Source organism: Pituophis catenifer, unplaced genomic scaffold (assembly GCF_029215685.1).
Source record: "Pituophis catenifer annectens isolate HBS135680 unplaced genomic scaffold, rPitCat1.0.hap2 SCAF_3, whole genome shotgun sequence".
NCBI classification, from domain to species: domain Eukaryota; kingdom Metazoa; phylum Chordata; class Lepidosauria; order Squamata; family Colubridae; genus Pituophis; species Pituophis catenifer.
Window position 1 is genome coordinate 133,599,795 of NW_027256883.1, and position 24,198 is coordinate 133,623,992.

At 39.0% G+C, this 24,198-nt stretch overlaps 1 protein-coding gene across 3 annotated transcripts in view; it reads right to left on the reverse strand.

Annotated features, from left to right (window-relative positions):
* RPAP2 (RNA polymerase II associated protein 2) overlaps window positions 1-24,198 on the reverse strand; it is a 47,632-nt gene that overhangs the window by 9,701 nt on the left and 13,733 nt on the right. For 2 of the 3 annotated variants that reach the window (XM_070939385.1, XM_070939384.1), the window contains 4 exons: window positions 22,642-23,572; window positions 21,827-21,921; window positions 20,969-21,049; window positions 15,107-15,175 (listed from right to left, as the gene is read on the reverse strand). In XM_070939385.1, the coding sequence (XP_070795486.1) occupies window positions 15,107-15,175; window positions 20,969-21,049; window positions 21,827-21,921; window positions 22,642-23,572 (1,176 nt within the window). Of the gene's footprint in view, window positions 1-12,951; window positions 13,091-15,106; window positions 15,176-20,968; window positions 21,050-21,826; window positions 21,922-22,641; window positions 23,573-24,198 lie in introns of those variants that run through there. The other variant, XM_070939386.1, reaches the window with a different exon arrangement.

Sequence of the window (24,198 nt, forward strand, 5' to 3'; positions counted from 1 at the left end):
AGGGCAATTAATCCACAGTGGTAAATGGACTAAGAGAAAGAGAGATTAAATAGTTGGTAGGAGAGGTTAAAGAATTACTGCAATCTAATTAGTCTGATGAGAATTATAATCATACATAAGAGAACACAAAAATATATATTTAGGCTGATTACTGGTTTGAAATATGTGACTAGAAATTCCAAGCTATTGAAAAATGAATAATAACCATCTAGGGCACTTTCTTCTTGAGTATGATCAATAGTGAACAGTAGTATTCTGGCTTTGTGTGTCTTAAAAATAATACCGTGTTTCCCTGAAACGAAGACATGTCCGGATAATAAGCCCAATTGGGCTTTCGAGTGCATACGCTAAAATAAGCCCCTCCCGAAAATAAGCCCCCCCAAAATACTTAGACTCATGCGCAGGGGGGGAAAGGGAGAGGGAACATCAGAGCTGCTGCCTCCCGAGATCAGCAGGCCAGATTTGGTGAGCCTACGCACTGCTGCCACTCGGGAGAAGAGAGAGAGAAGGCGCTGCAAGAGAGCCCATTTCTCATGTTCTTCTGCTCCCAGACGGCGGCAGTGCATTCAGCTCCCCGAATCTGGCTTGTCAATCTTGGCCAGCGAGGGGGAGTGGCAGGTGGGGAGGGGTGGGGTGGCGGAGAAGCAAGAATTCTGCCGCTTGGCCAAACCCCAGATCTCCTGTTTGCCCTGCAGGATCTTCAAGAGGAAGGCGATCAAGCAAGTCCGTGGCTTTTGCAATCCAAGCCAGTGCTTCTTTTCCTGCTCTCCTTTCCTCCCCCCCGAGTGGTGTGTAACTTGGATTCTCTCTTTTAAACTCTTCCCGGCTGTCCTTTTGTTCTCCGCTTCAGCTCCAGGAGCTGCAACCCACCCCTATCCCACCCCCTGGGGTGGGGGGCTCGGGAGAACTTCGGCAAGGCTGGCTGGGCGACCCTCAGGGTGGAGACCATGATGGTGAACCTATTGCACGTGTGCCAGAGGTGGCTGGCAGTGCCCTCTCTGTGGGCATGTGAGCCATCGCCCCACTTCAGCTTTGCCGCACATGCAGCATGCCTCCCGCCAGCCAGCTGGTCTTTGGGTCTCTGCCGCACATGCGTGGGGGCGGGGCAGGGGGGGTTCATGCGTGCATTGCATTTTGGGGATTTGGGCGCACATGCAAGCATTTACGCGTGCATACGTGTGCTTTGGACACTCGATCCGGAAAAGGTTAGCCATCACTGACTTAGAAGGAGTGGGCTGGGCAGCACAAGCAAATGATAGCTAATAATTTAAAAGCCAGCCATCAACACACCCCAATCAACATCTAAAAAACCACTTATATCAGACACTACAAATACCACATACAGAACAGCACACACTCTGCTAGAGAGAAGTTTCCTGAAGATGGGCTCCAGCATGAGTCTGAAAGCTCAGTAGGCAAAACCTCTGGTCCCAGTGACCACTCCAGATTGGATCCTGTTAATCAAATGTATTTTTTTTTAAAATTTGATTTATATGCCGCCCTTCTCCGGAGACTCAGGGCGGCTTACAATGTGTTGAGTAATAAGTAATTGCAATAAGCAATGCGTTAAGTATTCAAAAACCTGCTCTCTTTTATTATCTAGCCACCACTATTTCAACATTTTAAAATGGTTCATGAGCGTCTGAAATTTCTCAAGCTTAATATCAGTGGTGAAATGTAAAATTTGTTACTACCGGTTCTGTGGGTGTGGCTTGGTGGTGGGGGTAATATGACTGAGTGGGCTTGGCCAACTTTTTTGTTTTTTATTTTTAAAACCATTTTTTCTACAACCTCTTCAGCTGAAGAGGTTGTAAAAAAATGCTTTTAAAGCCTCTGACGATCCCAGCTGACTTGCCTGATTGGCAGAGGCTTTTTTTCCTTTTAAAAACATTTTTTCTATAACCTCTTTGGTCGAGGTTAAAAGCCTCTGATGATCCCAGCTGAGCCACGCAATCATCAGAGGCTTTTTTTTTTTTACTTTTAAAAGCATTTTTTTCCGCCAAAGAGGTTGTATAAAAAATGCTTTTAAAAATTAAAAAAAAGCCTCTGATGATCGCGCGCATATTCAGCCATTATAAGATACTAGTTCGGAGGGAAAGAGCAAAAACAAAACCAGGCAGATGGAAGAATGAGGAATTTTGGAAGAGGGAAGGACTTTGTGGGACTTCTTTCAAGAGAAGTACTTGCAGGACTGCAACTCTAGTCCTACAGCGCAAGACTTATAAACATAAAACATGACCTTCAGAGAAAGTAAGCCTAAGCAGTTAATGAGATACTTATGTGGAAAATGTTTTTCTCAGCTTTGGCATTTTTAGTGCATATCCAAAAAATTCTGGTCAATTTTTCATGCATAAACAAACAAAACAATTTACACACAGCATCTTTGTTTGTTGTCTAGGCATTTTAATAAATCATTGCCATAACATAATAATTGAGCAATATAATGGGGAAGATTTTAAGGCTTGTTTATTTAAAATGCACATTTCCCTCCAAAATCAGATACTGTGCATTTGTTAGAAGCATCCCAAGAGGTTGAGTGAAACATAAACCCCAAATGATCCATCATGCCTCGGCTTAATCATGCTAAAAGGTTGTAATGAAAAAGATCCTCTGCCTTGTTTAATGTTTTAGAGTTGTTTTTTCCACACTACTACTCAGCCAAATCTGAAAGAGACACATACATCATGGCTTTAACCACCCTAAAAAATGTTAATTTATATTGTGAAAAGATAAAGAACACAACTCTCAAAAGTTATGTTCCACTAAAATCAGCGAGATTCACTCTGAAATAAAAAGTATGGCAATTTGAAAAATTCAAACGGTTCAACGTCTTTTGTTTTTAGTTAAGAACAGCTTTCTGCTTTTTCATTTAGGCGAAAAAGATGACTTATGCCTAAAACTCTAAATGTGTCAAACAACATAGTATTGAGTAAAACTACACAGGATTCCATTCAGAAAGGAAAGAAAGATTTATAGCATTATATTTTTATGTACTTACTGGGTAGCTCTGTACCAACAGACTGGTATCCTACCGTTTCGACTTCCTTCTATACTAATATTACAAAAAAAGTAAAGGGCTCATGAATCCTCATTAAAGAAATGAAGTTTGAGCATCATAAGAAACCTGGTAGGAAAATCTGCCTGATAAATATCTCAGAGATGGTGGCTGATTTTAACATTTTACAGTAAATTTATGAATATCTCAATGCCGATTTCCTTTGCCTTTCTGGAAATGTAAGTGTGGAAGCATAAAAAGAGTTCTGCCTTCATTTGTACTGGAAACAATACAAAAATAGCTACAGATAAACACATACACATAGGGTCATGTTTGAAATAACATTATTTCAGGTCCCTATGAAAAACTAAATGTAGTTTATTTCTCTGAATCATTTTCTTATGCATTTGACTGGGAAAAAAATGCAAGGCATTCAAAAAGAATTATTGTTTTTTTTTAAAAAGGCAATTGTTCTACAGCAATGAGTCCAACTCTATAAAAACACGTTTTCTGATTAGTGACTATAATTCTGCCATTTGTACATTTTTGTAGTTATGAGTTAGCTTTAAAAGACTTCCCACTTTGACTTGTGTCTAAGTTTGAAATAAAAGCTTGACAAAACATTCTGACAAAAATCTCGTTAAAAGCAAAAAAGAGTTGCCTCTAGAGAAGATTTTCCATTAGAACACATTAATATTTGATGGATGGTCTTGAATTGGAAGCATCTAAATTACAACATGATGCATGTTTTAAAGACAAACTTGGAACTAGATTGTAGTGCAATTTAATCAACCCCATTTTATCTGAACAAAGGTAATTAAACTTCTTGAAAAACATTTACCTTAAATATTTTGCTTGCCTAGCACCAAGAAAACAAAAGGGAAACACGTGAGGTTTACTTATATCCCCCCCCCATTTAGATTTTTATCAACTAGGAATATTTGCTGCTGAATTATAAAAAGAGGTAGGCCTACGTTTAGAATTTCATAACACCCGATGTACTAATAGATATTGAATTTCCTTAAAAAGCAAATTCCATTTTACTAATTTTAAATTTCTTTTATCTTAAAAGAAAAAAAAAGCAGTGGAATCTGTGTTTATTTAGATTTTAAATTTATTCTTAAACACTAATGCATGAATATGGTCTGTCCTGAACTGACATAGTGTGTCTTTTAATCCTACGATTGAAATAAAAGCTACAGTTGATATTGTTTTTGTCCAGTTAAATCAATGAAGAAGATGAAGAGGATGAGGAAAAGGAAGAGCAGATTTCAGGCTAAGGGTTTAAATTCTACCACTCTTTGAATCTGCCAGAAGTGAAGTTGGTTACTTGATCTGATTGCTCCCACTGCTGGCAGCATCACCAGATGCAGCCGAGCTCAAAATCCATTGAATCACACAAGTGTCAGTTATTTTCAGAACATTCTGCAAAGATTAGTTTGTAACACACGCCCAGCTCACAGCAGAAAAGAATAAATGAATTTTAAAAGATCTATTTGGTCTCTAAGCTCCAAATCAAAGCATTCATATGATCCGAAAGGACAAAGTCTTTAAACTTCACTCTTTATATAAGGCTTTGCAAATAGGCTGTTGCAAACATTAATTGCTAAGTAGGAAGGGGAAGGAAACGACTAAACCGTATCTTCTATATTTGAAATTAACAGACAATCTTCCACAAGCCTGCAGCATCTAATATTTTTTTCTAGCCAAAAGTCACTCAAAACAAAATCCAGAAAATAGGTTTTATGATTTTCAGTTTTAAAATTAGAAGCAACTTGTATTACTTTGAGGCATTAAAAAAACAACAATCTCTTTTAAAAAAAAAAAAACACCCAAGGAAAATTCTGACCTGATATCTTCAATTACTTAGATTGTTTGTAATTCTCAGAGACTGGAAAAAAAGTTTACAAACATGGTATTTATTCATAGAAAACTTGCCCATCCTTGATTGTGTCCTAAAGCCTGTATTTGAATCTTTACGTCACAACCTCAAAGAAGAATGATAAAAATTAACATTTAATCAGGCATATGATTGGAGGGAGCTAAAACATGGTGTTTTTTTCATGGTCAGTCATTTACAACTGTTTATGACTCATTGGACAACAATTTGCCAGGGTTATCTGGCAGCAGGTACTTTTTTGACTATTTGTAAATTCATGCTCTTGAGCTGAGAGTTGGACCAGAAGGCCTCCGAGGTCCCTTCCACCTGTTATTCTGTAGATCAGTGATAGCATCTTACTATCTTGTCTTCTGCCTGTCTCTTTTTTTCTATTGCTTTCCATTGTTCCAAATATCAGGACATTACCCCTGCATCCTGGATCCAACTTTTAACTTCATTAGTAACACCTTCTGTGGGCGGCATTGGCTTTATTTATGGCACTGAATGGTTTTCTCTTTTCTATCCATAGGACTCTCAACAATCTTCTCCAGGACTACAGTTTATTATTTTTTTAGCTTTTCTGATGCTCCAGATTCCCAAATTACAACTGGGTAGACCATATCCTTGACAATACTGTTTTATTTTTGTTTGGCAGTTTACATTTCAATATGTTATTTATTTTTATTATATTTAGAAATTGTCCATCTCCCTCACAGATGTTTGATATTTTCTTTCTCCCAAGAAACATAGATCTATTTATTTCATGATTACAGCCTTCTTCCTTTGGTGTTTTAAACTCAGGAGGATAGAGTTTGTTAATATTTCCAGTATTCATTCATTTATTTGTATTGGCTCACAATTTACATTTTCCTTAAAGAAGCTGCACCAAAGAAGTTTCTGCACTCATTTTTCCTCTTCAACAACTGGTTATCCTCACTCTTCCTCATTTATAGCCACCAAAAGGCAATCATCAGCAATATTTCCTGTTTTTGAACTAGTATCTTGCTGTCTATTCCATTCTAATTGCTGCTTCCTGATCAATATATAAAATCTGCAATATGCAGATGAGGTGGTCTGTATACCCATTTTTAAGAGGTGTTCACAACTTGTAATCTATGCAGTCAAAAGCTTTAGTATTCTCAATAGAGTAAAAAGTAAATGTACTTTAGAACTCTCTTATCTTTTCAACTATCCACTGATGTTAATGGGATCATTAACATCATTAATGCGCTCCCACAGAGAGGGCCTCCTCAGGGTGCCATCAGCCAAACAATGTAGGCTGGTGGCCCCCAGGGGGAGGGCCTTCTCTGTGGGGGCTCCCACTCTCTGGAATCAGTTGCCCCCGGAGATAAGAAGAATCCAGGACCTCAATGCCTTCTGTCGTTCCCTGAAAACCTATCTTTTTCAGCAAGCCGGGTTGGCTTAAGAAGAAATTTTTAAAATTTTTAAATTCTTTTAATTAGTCTGTGATTCTTAACTTTCGGGCCAAAATTTATATATATTTTAAATGTTTTAATATTTGTATTCTATGTTTTTTATCTTGGCTGTACACCGCCCTGAGTCCTCAGGGAGAAGGGCGGTATATAAATTGGAAATTAAATTAAATTAAATTAAATCACAGGAAATCAGCTTATCTCTCTGATAGTTCTCCTTCCATGTGTTGCTGAAATCTGGATTGTAGAATGTTGAGCTGATTAGCATGTAAGATCAGTGTAAATCAGTTCAGCAGTTGCCTTTTTTGGATACTCAATAGATCTCAAATAGATCTCAACATTCATCCTGACATTTCTGCTCTGACTCATCAAATTTGCCTTCGGTCATGATTCTGACGTTCCATTATCAAATGGTACTATACATCTTTGCAACATTATTTTGCCTTTGGCTGCATCAGCAATTGGACATCCAATTGGACTCTAATACAGCCACATCATAAAATCAGTGTCACTCATATTTGTGCTTTGCTTTTTCCCAGTAGTTCTTTAGATACCTTCTGACCCAATGGGTTTATCTTTCAGTACAATTTAAGATTATTGGGGTTGCAAACATCCATTTGCGTTTCTTAGCAAGTTGGGAGGCCTTTATATACCTTTCATTCTATAATGTTTATGGCTTGAAGTGTTTTCCACATTTGAGGATGGAGCATTACTTTCACCCATTTGTGTAGAAGGCAGCAGTTCTATGATCATAATCTCTTACGACTGAATTACTACAACATACTATGTTTGAAAAACGTAATTCACACCTTTGAGAATATTTTGAAAAGCATTTTCAAGCATGTAAAAATGCACTACTACTGATTTCTTTAATACATATAAATTATATACAGAGGACTAAATTCAAGGGCAACATCTTTTGATCAGAATATATATGAAATAAATAACTATTCTAACTCAGCTTTCTAAAAATACAATCTTAGCCAATTCAGAATTTTAATCACAACATTTTTGAAGGACACAAAGTTAAGTAAAAGATATTCTACCAAGTTTTACCAGCTCCTAATCCATGCCCAGTCCTACTTTGAAGTCATGATTGCAATCTTTTAAACTCTTAATAAACTGGGTTAGGAAACTTAAAAACAGTGTCTAGAGCTATACTATCAGGAGTGTATAGTCTTTCTAAGGCTCTGTCCTTTGCCCCACTACAAAGCCCCTAAATTTAAAACAGCATATAACATACACAGTACTGTCTTCTATATGGTTGACAGCAGTGGTGGGTTGCCCTAGTTTGCACCAGTTCTATAGAACCAGTAGTGAAACCGGCGGGAGGCTCCGCCCACCAACCCCGACGTCATCAAAATGCTTCTGCACATGCCCCGTTGCGAACTGGTAGTAAAGGTAGGTAAAACCCACTCCTGGTTGACAAGGACAAGCAAGGCAGTCTTGCATGATTAATTTTCAGTATATTTTAGTTACCATATTTTTGAATATTGCATCTAATTCTTCGGTTTTTGTGACATACTCAGAGTGCATATGTTAACTGAAGTAAATTTAGTAATAAAAACACTATGAATTCAGTGGGACAGAATGACAATAGCAGCTGAAAGAATGCTAGATAAATAAATCATTTTGACTTTATGAATTTGCTCACCTGTACCTCCATTACTATGGAAACTATGACCATAACATTGTTCATAGCTCAGTTTACAATTATCTAAAGCAATAATCAGATATTCATTTCCAGACACTAATAAACAAATCCAACACCTACAAAGCAGCTGAATAAAGAGCTGATATTGGAGAAATCGAACCAAAATCCAAAAATAACTAAAAAAACATGTATCCTTTAAAATGAGGCCCAAAGAGCATTCAATATCACAAACCACAATATATATTTGATTTACTTAAAAATTACTGTTAGATCTTAGGCTTAAAAATATCATTTTATTTTAGTAACATAGAAAATTCAATTCCACTGAATTTTATTATCACTGGATAAAAGAACAATTTTTACTGAATTATTGCTCAATACTTTGTGGATGCTTTTCTATATTGATGAGCATCCCAAGTTACAAAACTATTTGTTTCAATATTTATAAGATTCTCCTGGAAGAATGAAAGTCCAGAGTGGAACTACACTGTAGTTTCAGAAAGTGCTCTTAGATAACAAAGCCTTGAAACCATAAAAGAAATATATATTAATGAAGGAGAATATATATTACTATTGTTTAGGCTTTTATTTAAGCACTTATGGCTGCAATGTTTTGTTTGGTTTCCCACAGCATTTCCATCACCATCTACATGGTACTTTTCTGAATCCCAGTTTTACTGCTGTTTAATTGGAAGATCTTCTACATTCAGGGGAGTATCTCTAGAACATGTACTTAAGATTACATCTTTAAATTATTGAATTTTCGCTCATAAAAAACGCAACTCACTAGTTTTTAATACAATCCAAAACAAAACATTATAGGTTAGATCCATACTTAAGTCATACTTAGAATAAACCCAGAGAAATCAAAAGCCTTAAGTTAGTCATAACAAAAGTGCTCCATTATTAGAACTAGTCTCATCTAAATATATGTAAATCTGAACCTAACCTATAACATTTTGTTTGTTTTAAATAAGTGAGTTGTATTTGGCAAAGGTATAAAGCCCTATTCCCACTTATACTTCTTGTGGTACAAGCAGGCCCTGGCATTACTGATTTTCTTCTTTGGTCTAACAGCAGGTAATATCTTTGGGAAGAAGGATTAAGAAACACAGCCCATGGTGGGGTTTTTTGGGCAGCATTTGCTAAAGCTTTGGCACGAATATACTCTTGCTCAAACCAGATTTTGGGGAATTTAGCATGGGCTCTTTGCACTAGCTCAGAAGTAGAACTTATGGACTCCCACACTGATTTAATAAGATCATGGACATATAAAAAATTATCTATGTTGTCCTATGTTGGTTCAATCATAGTCTTCAGTTGGATGAATTTATAATTCGGCATATACATGTTCTAACCTCTATGATATACAGTCAAGCCAGAAAGTGACCTCTAGATTCCAAGAGCTGAACTGTTTAAGAACAATTTTAATGGCTAACTGTGCTAATCCTCCTCTCCCTATATTAGTAATTTTTGTTTTGGAGTACATCAGCCAAATAACTGGGTATTGGCTGAATATATGTATGGGCACAGAAATCAGTGGTCAGCACTTTATTGTCAGTATCCATCCTGACACTGAAGTCTCCTGCTAAAATCATCTCTGAATTTGGGAACTGTCAGCTCTAGAAGCCAGTCTTCAAGAGAGTCCTAAATTCTGATATGTAAGACAAACCAGCAGGAAAATATGTGTTAGTAGTAGATTTAACACTGTATTTTAAAATTCAATAGCCAATGTGAATGTATCAAGGAAAACGGGGGCAACACAGTTACACAAAGTTTGGAAGAAATAAATATTATAATACCTCCATAAGGGCAACCATGCTTCAGATTAGATATCACTGTCAAAGAGTCAGTGCAGTTATTTAATTTTATGGGATTGAGTCCCCATGTTCCCTGGAGAAAAAAAGCAAAATCTTTTGCTCTAACCCAGGAGTCCCCATACCCCGGGCCATGGCCCACTACCGGGCCATGGCCTAATTCAAATAGGGCCTCTTTGTTCTGACCTAGGCTCCCTTAAAAAGCAGAAAGCAGAAATTGGTCCCGGCAAAACCTCTTTTATTTACACAACTGAATTCCTTTCATTCACAGTCAGCAAGGTTTGTCCAAAAAGTTTTTGAAAGGAATATTTATCAACACACCTTATCTCGCTTGGCAAGCTGCCATGTAACTTGTTTCCAAATGCAGAGTAAGGCAAAACTTGGCACAGAGTCACGAACAGAACTTTCTACTCTTGTGTTGTGGCCCCGCCCTCCGAGCCTATCTCATCGGAGGAAGAAGACTCCGAACATGAAGGAGTCGGCCAGGCCTCCCTCTCCAGGCCCCTCCCCTCTGGCACTGCCTCAAGTGCCGGCCGAGGAAGAGGAGATTAGCCAGGAGCCAGGTGTCTCCGATGAGAGCGAGGGAGGTGATCTGTCGTTCCTGGATCCACGCCAACGAAGGCGTGATAAACGGTTTCCGCAGTTAAGGAGGCGTGCCAGGGATTATAACTGAGTCACTGGACCACACCCCAGAGACTATATAAGAGAGTGTGGTGGCCATTTAAGACTCTGTGACGGACAAAAACTAACTCTGGCTAGTCACTTGAACAACGCTTAAAGCTGCCGAAAGGTTTCTTGTTTGGAACTGGACTATTTATAAAACGTGTGTATTTCTGTTTATCTGGTGAAGGGATATTCCGTTTATTGAAGTAAAAGCACTTGGCAGTCGGTGCTCGTATTGCTGCCAAGTTTCTGATAACAACCTGTGTGCGTGCCAAGTGCTTTCTTAACCCTCGGCTGGCTGTGTTTGTGTGTGTGTGGAGACGGGGACAGAACATCTTGAAACTTCTGAACAAACGAACAAATTGTTTCCTGCAAAAGCCTCCTCCCCGTTCGCTTCTCTTTTGTTTGCTATGGAAGGGGCCAATCATCTCCAAGGTGTGGCTTTACTCCCAAGTTGACCCTGCTTTCTGAGTTGTTCTTGTCTTCTGACAGCTCTGCGCTTGTGCACACTGGGAACAGGCTTCAGCTGTTCCTCTGCCTCGCTGCTATCTATCTCCCTCTCTGCCTCCGACGCAGAGCCCTCGTCTGAGCTTTCCCCAGCCCCCAGGACTGGCCCATGTTCCTCCCCAACCTCCTCACTGTCTGACTCTGCTGCCAGCTCTGCTGGCTGCCGGTGGGTCACAACACTCATGAGTGTGTGTGCACGAAACTCCACTCGCACGAGCAGCAGGAAAGCGCACACGCACGAAGCTCCACTCGTGCAAGCGATGAGCCCTTGTGCTCCCGTGCAAAGCTCCACTCACATGAGTGGAGGGGGCTTGAGTGGAGGGCACTTGTTCTTGCACGCAAAGCTCCACTCATGTCAGTGTAAGTGTTCCATTCGCACGAGTGGAGGGCACGTATGCATGCCACTCGCATCAATGGAACTGTGTGCATGCATGCGCCTGCCACTCATCCCCCCCAAACCCTACGACAGGCCCAGCCGCCAAGGCACAAAGGTTGGGGATCACTGCTCTAAACAAAATCTGGCTGTTGGTAAGTTACACATTCACAAAGTTCTAATTTTTCAATGAGCCTGAAAAGGTAGCCCCACTGAACTGTAAGTTTTTTGTAATCTTTGTAATCTTCAGGATCAAGAAGGGCTTCTTATAAAGCTTTCAACAGGTTTACTAGAGCCTTTTTCATTCCAGGAACCAAAGCTGCTCTTTATGGCTCACTATTACATATAAAGAGCTATGCAAATTTTCCTGTATCTGTTGCTACGCCTGCAAAACAAACCTCTAGAGTCTATCCGTGTGCAACGCATCTTCCTAAAGTGCATGTCTTACTATGGTTTTTCTGCAGTGATCATGGGCATTTTGAGTTTAACTACCAAAGCCCAGTGCTTTACTGTACTACTCCCAGAACATTTAAAAAGTCACTAAAGCTTTTAAGGGGGAAGGGGGAGGAATCTATGCAAGTGCTTTGTTAGATGAAGCTGACCACACTTCATTGGAACCAGCCAGATCAGATAAATAAAATGAAACAGACATTTCTGGAGCTATCTTGAAAGCTTTCCATTAGACTGTGCCAGGGGTATTCGCTAGCAGTAGCCAAGTGCCCAGGTTGGTGTAAGCAACCCTTTGTCAATTCTAGTATGTGTTTCCAAAGACTGTACTTTATTTGTATGTATTGAGCAATGTTCATTTGGTACTGGGCAAAGGTCTTTGGGGAATAACTCACATTTGCCTCAATCATTCTGTGAATACGATACAAACACGTTAACAGTATGATAGAACACTGGAAGAACATTCTAAAATGAAGAAAGTGGGTAATTTTCAGCAAATAAATTGTTGGAATCAGTTTAGCTGTCTTCAAGAGACCTTGGTGCTCTCTGAGCTTGGTTGTTATCTTGCAGACATTCCATTACCCAAACAAGGTAACGTCATTATTACAAACAAGAAGTAAACAATACCCAAATCAAGGAACTGCCAAGCAAGCTAACAGTAACCAGCCCAACCAAAGAACCTCAAAGACCACTCCCACTGACAGGGCAAGCTGTTCTGTCCCCCTTCCCCACACAGGCAAACACACAACTAGGCACGCCTGCCAAGATTTTATTAAGCAATCAGACTAGAAACCCTTGCAGATAAGAGTTTTGGCAGTAAACTGCGAAATGCCTGCCAAATCAGTTTTCACTCACAGTAAGCAAAAGAGAGTTTATCCTCAGTCCAGTTCAGTAGCAAAAAGTAATCTATGAAGCAAGAGTTAGCCAAGGTCCAATCCAAATATGCACAAGCCAGATTTCAGGTAACGCGATGTGACTCTCAGGTTTTTAACTTTGACCGTCACAAAGCCTGAAGAGCAATCACACCCACTTTTATTCCTTGTGGGGTGTGGCTCAGTGACTCAGCTCAATCTCTGGCCCTTCCATGCCTCTTTTGTTGCTGCGCACGCTTCTCCCTCCAACGCTGCCTGGGATCAAGCCAGGATTCATCATCCTCGCTCCCTATCTGTTGTTGTTCCGATATGCTTTCCTCCTGGCATATCCCAGGCTCTTCCTCTTGGCCTTCGGATGGAACCTGAGGCATTGCCAGAGAGGAGGGTCCTGGAGAGCATTCTTGTTAGCTGTGAATGGCTAGTTAGTGGCTCAAGGATATTTACATTATTCTATAAGAAACATATACAATCTTGTTGAGGATTACGCTGAAAGTACTTTAGAACTGATACCAGAGAAATGAAGAGAAATTTTATCCATACAATAAAAAAATACCCAACACAATATGAGCCAACTAACTCCATACGTAGTCCTCAACTTCACTAGGTCACTCTAGACCAAATATTGTTTCTTATTCTATTTATTATACTTCGCAAATTTGAATTGGAGATAAAAATAGGTTAATTTCCATGTACTCCATCCTTTAACACTCTTAAGACTACAGATACAAATATATTTCCTAGTTGAAGTTTACCATACTGTACTGCTTATTTAGCATTGTTGCATTTGCAACAGAGAAAGCTGCAGCAAGACAATACTGCCTTTAGTTCATTAATCTGTCCTTAGGAAGTGTAGTCCTTTAAAGCATTTACAATTCATCACCAAGACATACATATTTGTGAAGAAATCCAACACTCTTTTATTAACCGAAGATGTACTTGAAAAATTCATAGGATCTGTTTCGCACATTAGAAACTCAATCAGAAAAGTGTACAGAAAAAGAGACAAAAGATTTGTTCTTACAGCTGATAAAAAATTTATATCAAGGCATTCAAGTAAAGTTATTTTCTGTGTTCTGATTTAATGAATCATTTGAGCAATATCTAGCTAGTGCGACACTGATGTAAGGCTCATTGAAGCCTGCTCTAATGCCTACTAGTATTGCCTTTCCTGGGATAAAAAAGGCAGAAAAATGTGTCAGACTAAAACAAGATCAAAGTAAGTGCAGTTCTAGGGATGCCAGGAGTTTGATTTGCTACATTTCTTGATATATGAATGGCTGGCCCACTATTCTATAGATTTCACTGGTTCATGCCAATTCTTAAAGGTGAAAAATCAATATTACAGCAATAAGGAGTTTCTAAAATAATTCTTTGGCTATCTTGTAATTAGAACTGACAACCAGACAATGATTACTTGATGTTTTCTATCCTATAAAAATCTAACAATAATTCCTAATTGGAAAAAAGTAATGAATTCTAAGATTTTACTAAATGCTTTTTGATTCTCAGAAACCTCCCCCCCTCCCCCAATGTTATAGGGATGCAATCTGTAAAAAGGAAGTAGAATGCTTTTGTTATTGTGTAGTTCTAGGCAGGCAAAAATACAACTGCTATGTAAATTTCCTCTAATTCTGCTATTAGAGCAGAATGGCTCTGCTAGATCAATGGTCTCCAATCCCCGGTCTGTAGACCGGCACCAGTCCGCAGCATGCCAGAAACCGGGCCGCACAAACAAGCAAAGCCCCATCTGAAGAATGCAGGAAGCACGCGAAACCATGCCCCCTCCAGTCCACGGAAAAACCTCTCTCCACGGAACCAGTCCCTGGTGCTCAAAAGGTTGGGGGCCACTGTGCTAGAGCACTATGTGTGGTTGTTTTGTGTGGGGACAGGAGGTGTCAAAATAGGCAAGGAGGCACGTCTAGCAGTGTAATCAATACCAGTGTATGATGTCAATCTGCATCCAAAGGATCAGGGCTGGGGTTGCACAACCACAACCACCATTTTGCCTGTTCTGACTCCCCTGCAGACACTACAGCCAATTGGCTTCAATCCGATTTTGTTTTCAACTGATTAGTTCTAATTTTGCAATCACGTGTAAGCAGTAAGTTGCAAGGTATTGTGATATATATTTGAAGATGACAATAGACAGTACAGACTTGTTTGGAGCTTTAGTTCTGGGGGCCTAGGGTCAAGTTAATGCCCATAGTAAGTTACTGTGCTTTTCTTCAGGTGTCAGGTTTCCTAGGAAAGTTGGTATATTCCAAATACTAATCATCATCCTTTGTTTTACACATTAATTATATATAGGTTTGTCATTTCTTCAATTCTGACACACTCCCAACATATTTTTTTTCAACTGCCATCAAAAGAAAACCAACATTAGGTAAATTAAGAATGTGCTAATTCATATAAGAGAAAGAATAAGGTAGGGTCACTGCATTTCAAGGAATCCAATTGAATACTTACATAGACATCAGCACAATGGTAATTAAGGTCCATACTGGAGCTTTGTGAATTATATTTGTATTTGTCAACCTGGAGGGGAAAAGTCAACATTAGCAATTCTTGCATTTCTGAAATTGTTAGAACAGAATGGCTCAATAGCTATCAAATAGTAAAACCTGGAATGCAACAATAAAAAGCACATCTCTTTATGTCTCTTTATGTTTATATCATGATGTATTGATGTATACCAAGTTACTTTAAACAGCATTATAGGCAGGATCAAACTAATTTAAGTTGCTATAGATCATAAATAGAATTCCACTCCCCATATCAGAAGAAATCTCAAAGGCAAATGTCCCCTTTCTACAGTGTTCCATTTCCTTCTTTACTTGTATTTATTCATTTAGTATGCTTACTGAGTACATTTGTCTTCCTTCAAAGCAAAGGCAGTTACATGTTGCTTCCTTGTCCACTCTCTCCCGATCAAAACATTCTTTATTTTAAGATCAGTTAGCCTGAGACAGTGAATGAGCCCATGTCTGATCAACAAATTATATGGCTCAATAGGATTTGATTCTGTCTTTCCACATGCATGCTCAGACAACTGAGGAACAGTTGGTGCTGAACATCACAAATCACCGGGTGTATTTCTATTTGGGATCAAAAGTTTGTAGAAGTCTTAATAGTCTGAATGAACCAACGAAGAACGAACATAGAAGCAGCATAAAAGTATCCATGCTGTTCAGGACCTATAGTTCAGGAATACCTAGAAGACTACAGATTCCCCATCCTTACTTTGAAGAATAACAAAGTAAAAAATCCTTCAGAATTTGGGCTAAATTAAGTATGTAACTGGAAGACTTTTGCCTTATTGGTGCACTCAGACCATATGCGATTAGAAGCAAATAAGGTAGACAGTGACAAAAGAAATAATTTCAAAACACATTATGTCTTGTTAGCAATACTAGTTATTTATGAAAATGAGCATGCATTGGTAATCTAGTCATTATTTTGAGTGATGTAATATTGTAAATTCAAAGATTAACTTATAGTAAAGAGCTTTTTCGTTAAAAAAAGTTCTAATAGGGTTTAAACACCAAATAATAGGTATACATGAATAACCTGGAACAGCAATAGCAATAGCACTTAGATTTATATACCGCTTCGCAGCACTTTACAGCCCTCTTTAAGCGGTTTACAGAGTCAGCATATTGCCCCCAACAATCTGGGTTCTCATTTTACCGATCTCGGAAGGATGGAAGGCTGAGTCAACCTTGAGCATGGTGAGAATCGAACTGCCAAATTGCAGTCAGCCAACAATCAGCAGAAGTAGCCTGCAGTACTGCATTCTAACCAATGCACCACCATGGCTCTTTGCATACCACGAAATGCATATAATATAGGATAAACTGGAAACAGTTTAATCCCTAGAAGTGTATTCAATACCGAATTTCCATGTATAGTATCTGTGATGGGTGACTTTCACATTTTCTAAAGAGAATCATACAGCTTCAGAATTCTTGTGATTTCTTACTCAGACAAGTTTTTTGTTGAAAGGGAGATCGAGTCATGGTGGCTCACAAGAAATTCAATGCCCTAAATTAATATTTTGTATATAGCATTAATATAGCTAGATTATTTACCCAATATACTTTGTCTAGGTGTGACTTAGCACAATAGGATACCTTTTCTGTGTCTTTTAGGGCATTCAGTTAAGTTGATTTTTAAAAAGCAGCATAGCACAGGACATGAACTTAGCCCTAGCTTTTTAAGGGCTGTACTAATGGATCCTACTGACACTTATAGCTGTAACAGCAACCTCAAATGCCATCCTACTTTTACCAGTTTGCAAACATAATAAAATCAGTAGGAATGCAATCAATAATAACCTTCTGCTAATTGATATCATCCTGACATTACAATTGAGATTTAATCCCCACATTTCCCATCCCCACAGCTCCTCTGGGCAGTAGGGAATCCTTAGTTAGAACATTCTTGCTCTTCTATACCTTAAGTGATGAAATCAACTATTCTATCTGCAGTTTGAGGAAGTAACTGGCCCTGGACTAAAGAGGATTTGCATGAATCTTTAAAAGAGATAAAGAGCACTACTCTATATGCAGCTTACATAGTTGGCACTTGCTAAGCGGCTCTATTGAGTTTGTGAGTTACAGACGGAAACAAAGGATGAAGGTCTAGATTAAACACTGATGACAGGAGTAAACACTTAAGACAAGATGCCTGACAGAATCATCCTGACAAGCAATTCATATGTAACTTTCCAGTTAAGCTGCCCTGATGAGATGCAATGGAAGAGACAGGCCTCAAATCACTGGGGAGAACTCTGTCAGACAGAAGAGAGGAAAGCACCTTTGTTTCAATGCCCTACAAGGGAGCCATTACTGATCATGGATCAAGAAGGAATCATTGTTGTGTTCCAACTCCAAGCAGCGGTTGCTTGTGTCAATTAACTCTTATTAAATGTCAGTATTGATTGGCAAGGTCTCAACACTAGTTGTTGCCATCAATATGGTACTTATAGCAGAGGAAGCCCAGAGACATCCATAATGTGCTCAGTGGAACTGAATGCAGAAGCAGATAGTGAGCTAAGCTATCACTAGGCTGGAGAAGCAGTTAGGACTCCCTGATCAAAAGCTTTTTGGCTACCATTTCTGTCCCGGGTGAAGTTTGCCCAGTCATCCTACAAAAGCCCTGATTACCTGAAACAAGTAATCCACAAGCATGAAACCTTAGATCAGTGATGGCTAACCTTTTCCGGACCGAGTGCCCAAAGCGCGGGTGCCCAAATCCCCAAAATGCAATGCATGCGCACCCCCGTGCATGTGTCCTGCTCCCCATGCACATGTGCGCCCCCACATGTGCCCCGCCCCCATACAGACACACATGCCCCCCCCATATGCCCAACCTCCCTGCGCATGCATGTGTACCCCCCCCGCATGCGCACATGTGTGGCAGAGACTCGAAGACCAGCTGGCTGGCGGGAGGCGTGCACACATGTGTGGGGGAGCAGAACTGGGCGACGGCTTGGGTGCCCACAGAGAGGGCACTGCGTGCCACCTCTGGGACAGGTGTCATAGGTTTGCCATCATGGCCTTAGATAATCAGCAAAAGAGAGAGGGCAATCACCTTGAAAAATAAGGTGTGTTGAAGCTGAGATTTCGGAAGAGAAAAAGAATTGGTCAGGAGTACATGCTATGCAGAACGGGTTCATTACAGTACTCCCATGTCTTATTTACAGATAATGCTCTTTTAGAACAAGTCCACAATACAGGTAGCCTTTGACTTACAACAGTTCATTTAGTGACGGTTCGAAGTTATGACAACACTGAAAAAAGTGACTTAAGACCATTTTTCACACTTGTGACCGCTGAAGCATCTCCATGGTCATGTGTTTTACATTCAGATGCTTGACAACTGGCTCATATTTATGACGGTTGCATTGTCCCGGCATCACGTGATCCTCTTTTGTGACCTTCTGACAAGCAAAGTCAACATGGAAACCAGATTCACTTAACAATTGTGTTACTAATTTAACAACTGCAGTGATTCGCTTAACAAACGGGGCAAGAAAAGTCATAAAATGGGGACCTAGGAAAAGGTACCCCATCTCAACATATTTATTTTTATACTTAAAGATGTGTGTGCATACAAAGTTTATGTGCAACAGAAACCAAGAGCTTTACTCTTGCTACACTTTGTTCCTTTTGCATTGTTCATGTATGGTCTAAAAAGTGAACCACTCCCATAACTGTCTTCCCCCCCATCCCTATCAGGTCTTCAGAAAGGAAGAGTGGGATCCTTCCAGAGACAAACACATCTGGGGCTACCTGGCTTTCGTTGCTAAGCAGTGCCTACTGGCTCTTCCTTCCTGTTATTAACACAGGAGCTTCAAAGAGTTGCAGCAGTTGCAACAGCCCTGATGCCAATAACATAGCAGCAGCATTATCTAAAGCAACCTGTCCGTATTGATGCCTTAGAGATAACCGTACTCTTATCAATCAGAAGCCAAACTGTCACCAGCTGTGCAGGCTGGAAATAATGGAAGTTGTAGGCTAAGATTACAGACGGAAGAATGTTAATCTACAATTGAAGGACCGTACTTTTTCATCATTCCTTCAGGCTTCATAAAACTACATTGTCTTTCAAAGAATCTTATTATGCATTTCGTTTTTTTGCCAGCACTCTGTGGTCTGTCATCATGGAGAAAAGCAGAATATTTTTTCTTTAAACAAAGCTTTGTTCAAATCTGAAAAGGGAGAAGATCTGGACCACTTCCCCCAGCAAAATGTTCTGTAGCTGTGTTGAATTACAGAACTACCCTTAGAATTCACACTCAATCTGTTCAATCTGTTGGGAATTCTGGGAACTGTAATCTAATACATTTGAAGGATGTCAAGGAGGCCACATTGGAAAAGGCACGAATGAGCATACAAACACGCCCTTTCCCAAGGCAGATGTGCTAATTCAATCAATTAGGCAGTCAACAAATAAAAGAAATATGTTAATAAAGGTTTAAATATTGACAGTTCTGTCTCAGTAAATACATAACGTCAATCCATGATTTACTGCAGCAAAGCAATCGTCCCACTTTCCAATTAAAATTTCATGCAAATTAAATCTTTAACCAGAAAAACATAGTTTGATCCCAAAAGGCTTCCCTTCCAATAGCATTTATAAGTATTTAAATGCATTTAAATAGCAACAACCAAAATCACATTTGCCTACTTCTGTATTCAGCCTGGATTTCAATGTTGTCTTTTCCCCCCCTTCCACATCATTTTCCCAACAAAACACTCTAGACAACCCTGGAGATTATTTGACATCTTGGTTTGTGTAACAAAAGCATACAGGCACTGAGGGACTTGGCTAAAGAACTATAACTATCCTATAATGTCTCCAGAGAACTCTTTAGTGTGCTTTCCAGCAGTAGTCACTGAACGAAATGGTGCAGATCAGAAGATGAAATTTTGTGCTCCTTTAAAAGCTGATGGAGCTGAAAATTGCTGCTGCTGAGCTTACCACAGTCTTTTTTTAAAAACACTTTATGTTTTAAAGCTGAAATGCCTCCCCCCCTCCAATTCTAGCCTCTCCATTCCTCCATGTATTCCTTCAGAAATGACCATGTGTTTCATGCCATACAATAGGACTTTACTTGAATTTCATCCGAAAAGTTTTCCAGGTCTAATTCTTTTTAATTTTACTTTCCTGTTCGATAGACAGGATAGTTTAATTTTCCCCCCCTGTTTCTTTAGCAAATGGTTTTGAATTTAATCACTTCATAAAGACTAACATGCTAGTCTTTCCCAGAGGAGGCAGGAGAAAAGTACTGTAGCAGGCAAGCAGGTCACTAGTGAAAGAAGAAATGAACAATCTTAACAACTACAGGACAAAAAAACCAAAAAACAGAACTGTTAGTCCTCTATCACCTACTTCCAAGTTAACATGACCCAACCCTAATAGTCTTTTCTTAAAGAGAGGCAATTCTAAACCTTGTTCGCACTTTCTCCAGCTCTGTTATATTCTGTGGAGCCCAGAACTATCAAGTAAATATTTTAAAATATAGAATGAAAATTCTCAAGATACTAAACTTTGCTTTGTAAAGCCAGAATCTGTACTGCACATCACTAACAAACACAAGAGTTTAAGTTTTCCATATACTAGATAAAAAGTTTAGTAATATTATGTTTAATTTCAAGCTATGCTGCCTAAGAAAATTGGTCAGACAACGTGGTCTATTATTTGAATTGTAGGATTCTAATTCTTCAGCCAAATTCTCATAGGACATCACTCTTTAGCAAGCATCAATCTGTCATTGCTTAATAAGTTACACCTTGAGATACTTTTATATTATTTTATATTTACCTAAATGTCCTTACAAGATTTCTCAGTTCACTATAAACATCACCAAAAGGAATCCTAAGAGGGCCCAAAACAGCAGGCAAACTGAAACACAGAGGGAGAGAGAAAAACAAGGCAAACTTGGTTAAGTATTAGAATATGCCCTTCACTTATAATTCCAAATGAAAAGTTTCATTTATAGGTCATTAATTATATTTCCTTTACACTTCACCGGATGTCAGTTAAAGCTTAACATTTTGTCATCTCCCAAACTATCACAAAGACATTAATGCATTTGATTAATGTTATAAGGGATTATTTTGCTGAACAAAGAACAATTTTATCTTGCACATGCCTAAAATTCCACATTTGTTTTCTTTTGTGAGTATCCAGAAGAAATGTATGGAATATAAAATAAACATGGAATAAATCAGGATTTTGAATTCAACTACAACAAAGCAAAACAATCCAGGATTCAAATCTAATCTGCAGAAGCTAGCAGCTTGATTAGCAAAACATCAACATACGTTCATGGTTGCAAATGGTGTTAACAAGGATTTATTAAACAAACCATGATAGTGGATTTCAATTTTGGTTGCTACCGGTTCGCTTGCGGGCAGGCGCGTGCTCAAGCGCGTGATGCTTCTGCGCATGTGCAGAGACCTCCGGTCAGGTGAGCAGAGCCTCCCGCCACTGCTACCGTTTTGCCCGATCCTGGGCAAACCGGTAGCAACCCACCACTGATTTACAATTGTTAAAAATGTTTTTAAGACATTACAATTAATGGCTCTGAAGCATAGTATCCCTTCCAAGATAACTGTTTCTGTATATTTAGTTTTTTGAATGTATATATATCAACAGCTGATGCAAAAAGATGCTTACGCTTTTTGCAGCTTTTCAAGCACAATCCGTGTCCGTATCTGCTGCTGAGCTTTAGAATCTACAAGTGGCAAAATGGGAGCCCACTGTTCATTGTCCTAGATAATGTAAAAACGGCACAAATATGATACAGAGAATATAACATTGAAAAGGCTATAACAAATAGGTTAAAATGGTATCTATGGTGGCAAAATGTAGTAAGACTGTCTTTGATAAATTATAAACCAAAGGGAATATAGAAGACACTGAATAATTGTGAGGTAAAATAATTTATTTGAACAATGGCAAACAAAAAAGCTTTTATATGGGATCCTTCAAGAATTCATGAACTTGCTGCTATTCTTGGAAAAATAAAAATAAAAGAAAAAGAAAAGCCAGTTAAAGTGTTTGCCTAGAAACCAGGAGACTGAGAGTTCTAGTCCTGCCTTAGACATAAAAGCCGGCTGGGTAACTTTGGGGCAGTCATTTTTTCTTAGCCCAACCCACCTCATAGGGTTCTTATTGTGGTGAAAATAAGAAAAGGATGGAGTATTAGGTACCTTCTTCATTTCTTTTATAAATACCTTGAGTTATTTATAAAAATACTAAAGAAGGGATAAAAAAATCTTTAAAAAATCTGCATCACCACCTCAAACTCAATCTGAGCAGCATACAATCAGTAAACCAACCCCCACCCCTCAAAATACAATTGAAAACAACAGCAGGCAACCAGAACCAAGATTCATATTGTATTCCTCCAGGGAGGAACTCCATTCAGCTTGGCCCCAACACCTGAAGGTTGACATTATAACCACTTCCTTTATTTTCAGGATACTTACTTGAGACTTCCCATTCTGCTGTTCCCTTTCTGATTGCATTGCCAAATCGTCCTCTTTGATGACAGTGAACTTTCCTTTGTAAAATTCGCTCACCTTTAACTCCAACTGTATTGTCTCTTTTTTTAAATTTTCAAAGCTCGGTAAAGGTTTAGCAGCTGTCCTAGAGTCCTGGAAAGGCAAAGACTGATCTAGGCTGTTTAAAGTGTGTTTTTGGGATACGCCTTCACTGCTACTAGCATTTTCCAAATCATCTTCATCAAGCTCTTCCTTCTCAGAGTCATTTGGCTGGGTGTGCTGCAGTAGATGACTGGAGGTGCTGCAAGACCCATGGAGGAGTTTTAGTGTCTCTTCACTTCTCCACTCAGTAAATGTCTGCCAGAGGCTCTCTAACAAACTATCTTTGGCCGTAAGGGAGTCTGCTGGACTTCTGACAGACAGTTTTGATTTAGCAAGTAACCTTTTAAATTGGTCTGCCCCTTTTTGGCTCACTCCCAGAAACACTACTTGGGAACAGCTAGAGTTATTTCCAAGATTTTCAGAGACCTGCACATTTTCAAGGACATTCTGAGAATGGCAAGGTTTCCCCCCCTGAATGTTACCAGGAAAACCATCCTCTTCTTGTAGAACATCTGATGTGCCTTTGTTTAGTTGGGCTGAAGTCTCATCAAGCGTATCCTCTGAGGTGAAGAGCTTAGGTTCAACTCTCTTGGTAGGGCTTTTTTTAAGGATGCTCTTGAGGGGCTTCCCGGCCAATTTCTCTGTATTTGAAAGATTCTCTTGTAGAACGGAAGAAACAAACTCCTGCTCAGCATCACTGTTGCTTTCACTGCCTGAGTCAGAGTCATGATGGATTTCTGCAGGAGTAGGATTTTCAATGTCTAAGGCTTTAATTCTTTCGCTGACTAATTTTATTTCCTTCCCAGAGTAGCCACTGTCAATACAAATAAAAATGACAATAAGAAACGCACAGACAGTAATACATAAAATGTCTGTTTTAAAAAGCATGTTCCTTGACTGAACGCCACTAGTAAATCGCGCACCAGATGAAGACCTACTTTCTTCTGTCCAAAGAAGCGGGAAGTACATATGGAAGTTAGATACGCCATCATCCGACCTGCCCTTCCTTGGGTTTCCTGTCATAATTATAATCTACAGCCCTATGTTTAGGATGGCTAAAGGAGAGGAAGCAAAAACCATGTTGTAGAACAGATTACAATGAAGAGCAAGAAGGAAAAGAAGGAGCAAATTTGGACTTGGTGATAGATCTTTTCTCGTTAATGTAGCAATTGTTGTTTTTTTAAAATCTGCCATTTAGCCAGTTTACACAAACTCTCTCTCCTTCCAACTGTGATGTTAGATAGTTAAAGTTGATGTTGGCTTTAAGTAATTTGGTTATTTTAATTTAAAATAATTGTAAGACTGGGACTGTAAAATTAAAGAGGTTTTTTTTTTTAAATTTAATATCTTTATTTTTCCTAACAAAAATCTTTAATCTTACAAATTGAAAAAAAATTAAAAATACTAACTAAAGATACAAACTACAAAAGAAAAAAAAAA